This window comes from Schistocerca cancellata, chromosome 3, assembly GCF_023864275.1.
Source record: "Schistocerca cancellata isolate TAMUIC-IGC-003103 chromosome 3, iqSchCanc2.1, whole genome shotgun sequence".
Classification (NCBI taxonomy): Eukaryota; Metazoa; Arthropoda; class Insecta; order Orthoptera; family Acrididae; genus Schistocerca; species Schistocerca cancellata.
Genome location: NC_064628.1, coordinates 408,296,293 through 408,308,334, shown reverse-complemented (window position 1 = coordinate 408,308,334; position 12,042 = coordinate 408,296,293). Strand labels below are relative to the sequence as shown.

General features: G+C 43.3%; 1 protein-coding gene across 1 annotated transcript in view; it reads right to left on the bottom strand.

The window, feature by feature from the left end:
- Positions 1 to 2,007: 2,007 nt before the first annotated feature.
- The window catches only part of LOC126176731 (zinc carboxypeptidase-like), a 67,792-nt gene continuing 57,757 nt past the window's right edge, over positions 2,008 to 12,042 (bottom strand). Inside the window, exons 9-10 of the mRNA XM_049923900.1 lie at positions 6,927 to 7,011; positions 2,008 to 2,627 (exon numbers count right to left, since the gene is read on the bottom strand). Coding sequence (XP_049779857.1) covers positions 2,428 to 2,627; positions 6,927 to 7,011 — 285 coding nt within the window. The 3' untranslated portion in view covers positions 2,008 to 2,427. The remainder of the gene's footprint in view (positions 2,628 to 6,926; positions 7,012 to 12,042) is intronic.

The window sequence follows — 12,042 nt, the reverse complement described above, 5'->3', positions numbered from 1 at the left end:
GACTGTGGGAAAACCCGAACAGCAGAGAATCGAAGCATTTGAGATGTGGTGCTATTGACGAATGTTGAAAATTAGGTGGACTGATAAGGTAAGGAATGAGGAGGTTCTACGCAGAATCGGAGAGGAAAGGAATATGTGGAAAACACTGATAAGGAGAAGGGACAGGATGATAGGACATCTGCTAAGACATGAGGGGATGACTTCCATGGTACTAGAGGGAGCTGTAGAGGGCAAAAACTGTAGAGGAAGACAGAGATTGGAATACGTCAAGCAAATAATTGAGGACGTAGGTTGCAAGTGCTACTCTGAGATGAAGAGGTTAGCACAGGAAAGGAATTCGTGGCGGGCCGCATCAAACCAAAAAAAAAAAAAAAACCCTAAGCCAAAAACACAAACGTCAGCGGGTGGATGTATGTGCTTTTCTGCTTGGTCTTCATCAACTGGCTTGTGAAAAACACCGACCATTCCCATCCCGCATCGTTACTGGCGACGATAAATGGTGTCTTTATGCTAACATAAAGAAAAGAAAAGAATGTCTGAAATAAAAACAAAAAAGCAGAAACTCCCCGTACAAAGACATCCGCACATCCAGAAAAGATAAAATTATGCATCTGGTGCGACAACGACAGTGTGGTGTAATATGAATTGCTTCCCCGAGGTATAACCATTACTGCTGGCATTTATTGTGATCAACTGAACCGTCCTGCAACGCTCAGTCCAAGAAAAACGACCAGGAAAGCAGTGTGGAGTGATGTTACACCACGATAACACCTGCCCATATTCTGCTAGACTGACAAAAAGCACTGTACAGGATTGGGGTTGGGAAGTCATTCCATACCCACCATTTTCGCTTAATGTTGGAGTCTCAGATTTACCCCTTTTCCGCTCTGCAAGGAACAACGTTCAAAGAACTTCCTTTCTGGATGAAAATGCTCTCCGAATGTGGCTCGTCGACTTATTTGCCTCAAAACCACGTGACTCTTACAGTTGCTGAATCGAAAAGCTACCCCAGCGTTCGCAGACTGTTGTAAATAGTGAAGGGGAATATATTATCGATGACTAAAATCTGTGTTATGTGTACCTGTTGTGTTTATTAAACTTACGGAAAAACTCTACTAACCTACGCACCAACCGAATACTTAATCAGATTAGAGCTCCGTTATCTAATTATGGGTGTCAGACTGAAAAAGATTCAGCCAGACTCCTAACTTCCAGTCACGGCTATTGCTCTGACGTGATTGATAATATTCCAGGAATAAAAAGGCGTAAAATTATACCAATGCCCAAAATAACTACTCAGTAGTTACTAAGACTGATCCATTATCCCATCTGATGTCAAAATTTCAGACAGCCTTGCTAAAAGTTTACCGAGCGAGGTGGCGCAGTGGTTAGCACACTGGACTCGCATTCGGGAGGACGACGGTTCAATCCCGTCTCCGGCCATCCTGATTTAGGTTTTCCGTGATTTCCCTAAATCGCTTCAGGCAAATGCCGGGATGGATCCTTTGAAAGGGCACGGCCGATTTCCTTCCCCATCCTTCCCTAACCCGAGCTTGCGCTCCGTCTCTAATGACCTCGTTGTCGACGGGACGTTAAACACTAAATCTCCTCCTCCTCCGCTAAAAGCTAAATTCTGACATATTCGCACCTGAGTTTACAACAACTACGGTATAACTAAATTATTATTCAGTACTATATACTAAATGAACCCGTTGTCAGAGAGTGACGCGTTTAAAATCCCCTACAAGCGCCTTGGAAATTGATATGTTGGTCAGTCTGGAGGAGCTGAGGTTACTAGGTTATCGGAAAAAGAGAGAAGCTGAGGACTAGGAAAGACAAGTTAAAGATTTGCGTAACATCTTTAAGCAAAAAACTACCCATACGATGTAGATTTAAACATATTTCACACTTTGAGGAAAGGTAGAATAAGACGCAACTGGAAGTACTTGGAATAAATAAACATATGACACTTCTAATTGACCGAACGTAATTTCCTTTTTCCTCTCAGTTACATTAAGTTTGACTTACACAAATGTTTGATTACAACAGAAAATTGGATTATTTCCATATTTTGTTAAATGTAATGACTTCACATAAATTAAAAATGTCAATTTTAATGTTAAATGTTACAATGCTCATGTAACATAAAGAAATAATATTTTTCCTTTATAAATAACTTCGTATCTGCACATTTTATGTATCTTCTGTATCAGCAATATCTGTGAGTGCATTGACTGAGAAGCTGAAAGCCTGTTCGTGATCGGACAAATAACCTTTTCCAAAGCGCTGAGGAAGACTACATACATACAAACTCAACTACGTATTTCCTGTAAAAAGAAGACAAGCGTTCGCGCAATATAACGAGACGCAGACTGGCCGTAGTAAGCTGCTTTATTCGCACGGTGCACAGGTGTGGTGTTAGTGAGGCTAGGGGCCGGCCGCGGAGGAGGCGAGTACGCCGGCCAGCACGGTGACGACGCTGTCCCAGACCTCTTCGCTCGTGGGGATCAGCTGGTCCGTTGGCAGCAAGTAGCCGTACTGGCCCTTGTCCCTCAGCTCCCACACCATATTGTACCTCTTGCCGACCACGCCCTGCATCCAGTCGATGCTGTTGCCCGTCGTTGGACCTGGAAGAAGGAGAAAGCGGCAGTCATTCTCTGCCATTTGGTTGCACAGGTTGACCGCAAAGTCAACAGGTAACAGATCTCTATCCCGTACTTTTTATCAGCGTCGTAAGAAGAAAATAAAAAAGTTTGGCTTTCGGGAGTACAGCACATACAGAAAAAAAATTCAAACTATCCGGAACATTTGTTATTCTACACTCCTGGAAATGGAAAAAAGAACACATTGACACCGGTGTGTCAGACCCACCATACTTGCTCCGGACACTGCGAGAGGGCTGTACAAGCAATGATCACACGCACGGCACAGCGGACATACCAGGAACCGCGGTGTTGGCCGTCGAATGGCGCTAACTGCGCAGCATTTGTGCACCGCCGCCGTCAGTGTCAGCCAGTTTGCCGTGGCATACGGAGCTCCATCGCAGTCTTTAACACTGGTAGCATGCCGCGACAGCGTGGACGTGAACCGTATGTGCAGTTGACGGACTTTGAGCGAGGGCGTATAGTGGGCATGCGGGAGGCCGGGTGGACGTACCGCCGAATTGCTCAACACGTGGGGCGTGAGGTCTCCACAGTACATCGATGTTGTCGCCAGTGGTCGGCGGAAGGTGCACGTGCCCGTCGACCTGGGACCGGACCGCAGCGACGCACGGATGCACGCCAAGACCGTAGGATCCTACGCAGTGCCGTAGGGGACCGCACCGCCACTTCCCAGCAGATTAGGGACACTGTTGCTCCTGGGGTATCGGCGAGGACCATTCGCAACCATCTCCATGAAGCTGGGCTACGGTCCCGCACACCGTTAGGCCGTCTTCCGCTCACGCCCCAACATCGTGCAGCCCGCCTCCAGTGGTGTCGCGACAGGCGTGAATGGAGGGACGAATGGAGACGTGTCGTCTTCAGCGATGAGAGTCGCTTCTGCCTTGGTGCCAATGATGGTCGTATGCGTGTTTGGCGCCGTGCAGGTGAGCGCCACAATCAGGACTGCATACGACCGAGGCACACAGGGCCAACACCCGGCATCATGGTGTGGGGAGCGATCTCTTACACTGGCCGTACACCACTGGTGATCGTCGAGGGGACACTGAATAGTGCATGGTACATCCAAACCGTCATCGAACCCATCGTTCTACCATTCCTAGACCGGCAAGGGAACTTGCTGTTCCAACAGGACAATGCACGTCCGCATGTATCCCGTGCCACCCAACGTGCTCTAGAAGGTGTAAGTCAACTACCCTGGCCAGCAAGATCTCCGGATCTGTCCCCCATTGAGCATGTTTGGGACTGGATGAAGCGTCGTCTCACGCGGTCTGCACGTCCAGCACGAACGCTGGTCCAACTGAGGCGCCAGGTGAAAATGGCATGGCAAGCCGTTCCACAGGACTACATCCAGCATCTCTACGATCGTCTCCATGGGAGAATAGCAGCCTGCATTGCTGCGAAAGGTGGATATACACTGTACTAGTGCCGAAATTGTGCATGCTCTGTTGCCTGTGTCTATGTGCCTGTGGTTCTGTCAGTGTGATCATGTGATGTATCTGACCCCAGGAATGTGTCAATAAAGTTTCCCCTTCCTGGGACAATGAATTCACGGTGTTCTTATTTCAATTTCCAGGAGTGTATATTTATATGATGATCACAAAACGTAAATTACTTTTGTAGTGCCAAAATATTACATATAATAGTCACCATACGTTAAATGCACTCTGTCCGAATTTATTTCTTAAGGTTTTCGTGAGAACATTCTAATCAGTTTGCACTTACTTCCCACGACGTTAACAATGACAAAATAGTATGTAACTTCATATGTTGGACAGATTAATTTTTGCCACTTGTTGGTCCATAAGACAGTTTGTGTCACATATTCGGTAAGTGTTGGTTTGCATTCGCTTGCCACGGTGTATTTACTACTGTCTGATGTTTATACATGTTCCTCATGTGTACGCATTTTACTGTAGAGCGTTTGAAAATGGCGTAACGCTGTACGGGTAACGTGTAACAAAGTCAATAAAAAGCTATGGTCAACATAAGGGTGTTATTATTTTCAGGGTTAACTGACCTCAAACGTTTTATGGAAATGGACACAAGGAAAGCTGAGATACCTGGATTGTCTGCGGACTGCTTTCAGCAGTCATGAAGATGCCCCATAAGTCCTTTGTCAATGCAGTCACAGTAATACGTCGTCCACTAAAGTTCTTGCCCATCCCCACGACCTTGTGGAGCAACTTACATTCTTCTAAGTTCCCCTTGTGCTCGTACAATTGATTTTGGTGAACAGACATCAGGTTTTCTTACCCTGTCAGCTGCTAATAAAACCCAGTAGCGAACGCAGTTGTGTTTGCAAGAAGATATACGACGCCCAAAGACCCATGGAAATGCTGAAGATGTTGTCTAGGGGAAAAAATTTCCGTTCGATATAATTAATGACAGTTGCCTCCAAATGTGGACAAATGAAAGATAATGCCAATAACAAAGAAAAAGAATCCGTAGATCTTTAGCACATCACATTGTATAAGTACTTAGGGCTAACATCAAAAGGCGATATGAAATGATGCGAACACATAAGAGTTTTAGATTAGTCGGAGAGGCAACATATATTTGCTGGAAGGTTTCTGGGAAAGAGCAGCCCATTCGCAAAAGAACTCGGTAGATGATGACAATGTGACCAATTCCAGACTAATATTCCAGCGTTTGGTGTCCTGAGAACTTGGCATTACAACAGACGTAAAACGAATTTATAGACACGCTGCTAGGGTAATATCAGAACGATATAACGCATATGAAGTGTTTGAGATATGCTCACTGATATGTAATGGAAATTTTTGAAAGAAACTGGCCGTGGTTTTCCGATAATCCTGTTGGATTAATTGAAACAAGTTACTTTCTAGAAAGATTGCAGTAAAATTCTGTTACCATCCTTTTATACAGGATGGGCATAATAAAAGTTGCCTCGAAAATGTTTCATGAAGGTAGGCAACAATATTTACTTCATCTGCCCACTGAGCAGGTGGACTAAGTTGAGTTGCGTATCTAAAGGTGTATGAAATAATTTTCCCAGCCTGTATCTCCGAATACGCCTCCGTAGTTGAGGAGTCAAGGTATATGCATACAATTCAGAGGGTACAGGTTCGATTCCGGTGCTGCCAACGATTTTCGTTGGTGAGAGGATTGGTCGGGGTGCACTCAGCCTCGTGATGCCCACTGAGGAGCTAATTCACCGAGTAGCAGGGCCTCCACGCTTTGGAAAGTCTGCTAAACAGCCGGGAGAGCTGTGTGTTGACCACGTGCCCCTCCCACCCCCCCCCCCCCACCACCCCTCCACCATACCGCATCTCCATGACGCCAATTGGCAGAGGATGTCACGGCGGATGGTAGACACCTCTTGGCGGTGAACTCGTATATTAGTGTATCCCGCGATGGGTGTGAAGAAAGAGCCAATTTTGTTTCATTAGAAACGATGTCTTCTGAATCCGTGGTGGTTGTGTGCCAGTACGTCGTTTTCTTCGACCTCTTTCACAATATTCAAACACTGTAAGTTATATGTTCCAAAACTATACTGCAAATCGATGGCAGTGGTGTGCGCCTTTAATTTAGAGGATTAATTCTTTTTCTCTTTCCTTTTTTTATGTGACCCATGCAACTTTTCAGTAATTAGGTACGGATCTTACGTTGAGAGAACGGTTGTACGTAAGTGATCGCTAAAAATGGAAATTTCATCAGACCTCGATAGGATTCTATTTGGTATAAAGACAGGACCGGTAGACTTGCTTCATTAAGTGGCTAAGCTGCTTTGCTAAATCACTCGTGATTTCAATTCTGTGCTATTTACTGCATCTTCTTTGGTGAAGGAATTAGTGACACCGTTTCAGTGACACTAGCACTGTGTAGCACAGTGAAGGTACTGGTCGTCTTGCCACTTTTACTTTACAAACGACCACATTCTCTATGGATTTTCTGCCAAATTTCCATACAGAGTTCACGGAGGAAACTATCAAAAAACATCTTGCACTGAAGTCCGATCTAAATTACGAGCATCTGAAAACCGTTTGCAATCTTTGGAATGTTCCGTTCTTTTAAATCTGGTATGCCTTTTTTCATGCTTCTGTAACAGTGCCTTGACCTGTTTTGTGACCTATGGGGAATGTGATCCGTCTCTTACAAATTCACTTGATATAAAAATCTCAACTGCCTTCAACACTACTTAAGCCACTTCTCGCCAGGAATTACATACTTTGTTTGAAAGGAGCGGAGACTGGCTCTTAGCAAGGCGATAATCAAATATTTATCTTCTTATCTGACACTTACCAAAAATTTCTTGTGTGCTACCAATGGTGTACTCCGTGCCATATCTGAGCCTCAGAGCATCGCGACCCTTTTCAGCCAGTTGGTACTGGAAAGAAAAATTTAGATTTTACTTCCATCGAACAATGACTGGTTGCAATGAAAGTGATTACGAAACTTACAGATCAACAGTTGATTTATGAAGTAACTACTGTCTCTAAATGTCTTCTGATACTCCATGTAAATGAGAGAAGATAAGTATACCTGAAAGTCATTTAAAGTGACTTAAAATTCGTAAAACTCATTTAAACCGACTTATATGAAGTATAATATGGTCCATTAAAGAATAATGACAATTCTGAACTTTACACAAAGCCGCAAGTGGAGACTGTGCGTAATTTAACTTTTGTACTGGACAAATTACATGGTGTTAAATTTGTCTCAGTAAATTTCATCACAGTACTTTGAAGACTTACATTAATATAGATGTTCCGTGAATTCGATCACATATGCATGAACACAGTCGACTTTTTGTTATTGTACTCAGTAATAAAGATGTCTAATATACTTGTAAACATTCTGTAGGTCTCAGAATGATCTTGTTGTGCACTACTCGGTAAGGTAAACGTTACATGTTTCTTTTAATTAATTCCCTGTTTCATTGATATTGAACTCTAAATTTTACCTAAGTGCAACCACCAGATAGGGGCTGTGTGGATGATATTACTAATGGGCATTTAGATGATGAGGTACTGGGTGCTGGGACTGAGAGGTATTCAGAAAGAAATGAAAACAAACGTATGCAATAAATTTACATCACTAACACAGATGCATTATAGTTATTTATTCGGCTTTTCAAATGGTAAGAGATAGTGCATACTGATTGGTCAGTAAATACAAGACAATCATACACTTTCACTGCATGTCATGATATCTGACTTCCACTAAGGAACAAAAGACACAACAGTGGCAAATGAAACAGTGTGAATAATACAGTCCTGAGTTATGCTACTCACTTTGCCACTCCTACTGGTATCTTGCAGACTCGACATGTCAATTTGCCCAGTATAATTTCCCGCTGTGGAGATATGTAACTTTGGGTGCGCCTAACGTTACCCTCCAGGTTCTTTGTGCATATGGATGCCACTGAGCGGTCGAAGGGAACGGATGAACCAGACGGCCTAGAGAAATTGGAGCTAGCTGATGTACGACTCGACCAACAAACGGCCACAGCTCGAGGGCACTTTGTGCGCTTTGTAAAACAATGCGTGAATAAAAACGTATCTTATATTAACAGCTGTGTCCCTGCTTATCACTGAGGTTGGAACAGTGGGAAGAGAGCGAGTCCTAGCGTACTATACGAGGCCTGTCTAAAAAGTATCTACCTTTGGCTAGAATAAATATTTCGAATATCTGAGGGGGTTGGGAGCCTAATCCCCATCAAATTAGGCCCCTTGTGCTTGCACACACTTAACCCACCGATCCTTCCACCACTTGAAACCTCTCTCGAAGACTTCATTTCGAATGGTGTTCAGCTCCGTCGTCGTGTTCCACATTATCTCTTCTCTACTCTCAAAACGGGATTCTTTCTGTGGCGTCTTCAATTTTGGAAACAACCAAAAGTCGCAAGGCACCATGTATGGAGAGTAGCGAGGTTGGCGAACGGCTGTAATTCCGTATTAGGCCAAGAAATTCTGGATCATGTAGGATGAATGTGCGGGGGCGTTGTCGTGATGCAGTTGCCAGTTTTTCGCCGTCCACATGTCTGGTCTTTTGCGCCGAACTGCGTCACAGACTCGCTGGAGAATGTCTTGATAGTATTCCTTTCTCACTGTTTGGCCTTCCAGTGCGTATTCGTGATGCACAATTCAACGGACATCATCACCCTGATTTTGTTTCGCACCTGCCACACTTTCTTCGAATTTGGAGACTCGGGATGCTTCCATTGTGAAGACAGTCTTTTTGTTTCTGAGTCATACCGATACACCCATGACTCGTCTCCAGTTATCACAGCGCTCGGAAACCCAGGATCAGGGTCGGTGGTGTCCAGAAGATCCTGTGCAACGTCAAAACAGAGGTCTCTTTGTTCCGGCGACAACAACTTGGGCACGAATTTCGTAGCCACTCGGTGCTTGTTCAAATCATTACGCAAAATTGCATGTGAAGAATCTTTACTCATTCCAACCTCTTGGGAAATCTCCCACATGGTCAAACTACGATCTGCCATCACCAAATTTTGCACCCTCTCAACAGCAGCTGCACTCTGAGCAGTTTAGGACCTGCCAGAACGCTGGTCACTCTCCGCTGATGTGCAGCCATTTTTGAATCGATTGAACCACTCCTTAATTCGTGTTACACGCATCACATCTTCTCCAAACACCTACCGAATATTACGAATTGTTTAGATTTGAGAATCACCAAGATTCTGACAAAATTTGATGCAGTATCTTTGCTCAACACGTTCGGTCATTTTGAGAGAATCGGTAATCCGACGAACGCGTTTCGTAGCACCTCACTCAGCGACCGACGAGCAGCGACTGACGCACTGGAAGGCGGGGACAAAATTCACGCATGCGCATAAAGTTCTCTTCCTTTAATGTCTACAGTGGTGCAGCGCGATTGTCTCTATTATGCGCGGGAAAATCAAAGTTCTGAACTCGTACATTCACAATGGAAATGTAGCACACTGGACCAGATCCCATCAAGTGAACAGCATATACAGGGTGAGTCACCTAACGTTGCCGCTGGATATATTTCGTAAACCACATCAAATACTGACGAACCGATTCCACAGACCGAACGTGAGGAGAGGGGCTAGTGTAATTGTTTAATACAAACCATACAAAAATGCACGGAAGTAAGTTTTTTAACACAAACCTACGTTTTTTTAAATGGAACCACGTTAGTTTTGTTAGCACATATGAACATATCAACAAATACGTAATCAGTGCCGTTCGCTGCATTGTAAAATCTTAATTACATCCGGAGATATTGTAACCTAAAGTGGACGCTTGAAACATTGTCCTCACTTCATTGCAGGGGCCCAAACAGCTGCAACATACATCACGTTTCTACAGAATGATCTGCCAACGTTGTTCGAAAATGTCCCACTGGAAACGCGTCGACGTATGTGGTATCAGCATGATGGTGCACCTGCACATTCCGCAATTAACACTAGGCTGACCCTTGACAGGATGTTCGACGGACGTTTCATAGGACGTGGAGGACGCATAAATTGGCCAGCCCGTTCTCCTGATCTTACACCTCTGGACTTCTTTCTGTGGGGTACGTTAAAGGGGAATGTGTACCGTGATGTGCCTACAACCCAAGAGGATATGAAACAACGTATTGTGGCAGCCTGCGGCGACATTACACCAGATGTACTGCGGCGTGTACGACATTCATTACGCCAGAGATTGCAGTTGTGTGCAACAAATGAATGCCACCACATTGAACATCTATTGGCTTGACATGTCGGGACACACTCTATTCCACTCCGTAATTGAAAATGGAAACCACGTGTGTACGTGTACCTCACCCCTCATGGTAATGTACATGTGCGTCAGTGAAAAAGACCAATAAAAAGGTGTTAGCATGTGGACGTAATGTGCTGTTCCAGTCTCTTCTATACCTAAGGACCATCGCCGTTCCCTTTGGATGCCTACGTAATTCGGTGCTCTTCGATACACACGATCGAACAGTGGAGGAGTGGTACACAAGCGTCAAGTTTAGGTTACAATATCTCCGAATGTAATTAACATTCTACAATGCAACAAATGGCACTGATTACGTATTTATTTATATGTTCAGATGTGCTAACAAAACTAACGGGGTTCCATTTAAAAAAACGTAGGTTTGTGTTAAAAAACATACTTCCGTGCATTTTTTATGGTTTGTAGTAACCAATTACACTAGCCCCTCTCCTCAGGTTCGGTCTGTGGAATCGATTCGTCAGTATTTGATGTGGTTTACGAAATATATCCAGCGGTAATGTTAGGGGACTCACCCTGTATACAGGCATCAGAATATCGTGTAAAACAAAATGCGAATTTCATTAGTTTTTACAACACTATCGAGAAATATCTAGAGTAGCTCACAACAAAAATAAATTACTATTTGTGCCTCTTTCATAGCTGTATACCTGCGCAAAATAAGTCTTAGGACAGATATTTTCTCAGAAAGATTTAAATATTCATTGTTGAAGGTACTAAATAAAAAATGAAACGATGTTAACTGCAAATTAACTGACTCCAGTGTCATATATGAATGAGAAAAGTTACAAAAGACCACTGTATAACACCATAGCTGCCTATTTCCTTGAGCACAATTCACCGAGAGATTCTGAATTTGATTTTATGCATACCTCCATAACTGAGTAGGTAATATAGGTTGCTTGCATGAAATAGTGGATGATGTTAATCAAAAACTGCAGATTCTGGTTATCATCCCCCCTTCCCCCCTGTGCCTTCATAATTGCTTTTATCTATGTAATCAAGATATAAACAAATCAGAGTATACTGGAATTATGGGTAAGGAATTCAGATATTTGAATCTCATTTGAGCAACAGAGAACAGATAATACTTTAAAGTGGTTAAAAGTGAGGTCTTGAGCTAGGATCTACGTTAGAATCATTTCTTTGTCAGAGCTGCGTTTATAATGTGTCTCCAGCTATTTTAGATACTCTAACGCTCTGTTTTTACTGACTACACAAGCATCATTGAAGCATATTCATGTCTGAACCTGAATATTACAGGAAATTAAATTCTCGCGAGAAACAGGACACCATTCTGGTTTTTGTTTTCCTAGGATTTCACAAAATATTGAAAATAATGTGAACTCTAATTCCATATATTTTATTGTTGTTATCTTCAGTGCTATTTTCTGTGCAGCTTTCGATGGTTCGATGTTTCATTACTCTGACTTGCTCTTTGTCAAAATATTTTATGAATAATATATTCTATGATCTCTGTTTGCCGATACAGATTAACATTTGAGTAAAAATTGAATAAATAAGTAAACACAGCTTCTCTCATCGAGGATCCCCTGATCACAGCCTATATTTAATCAAAATCTGCAGCTTTCTTTCAGCATAAATCTTTCAGTATTCCACGTCCACAGCATTGGAAAATCTATTACATC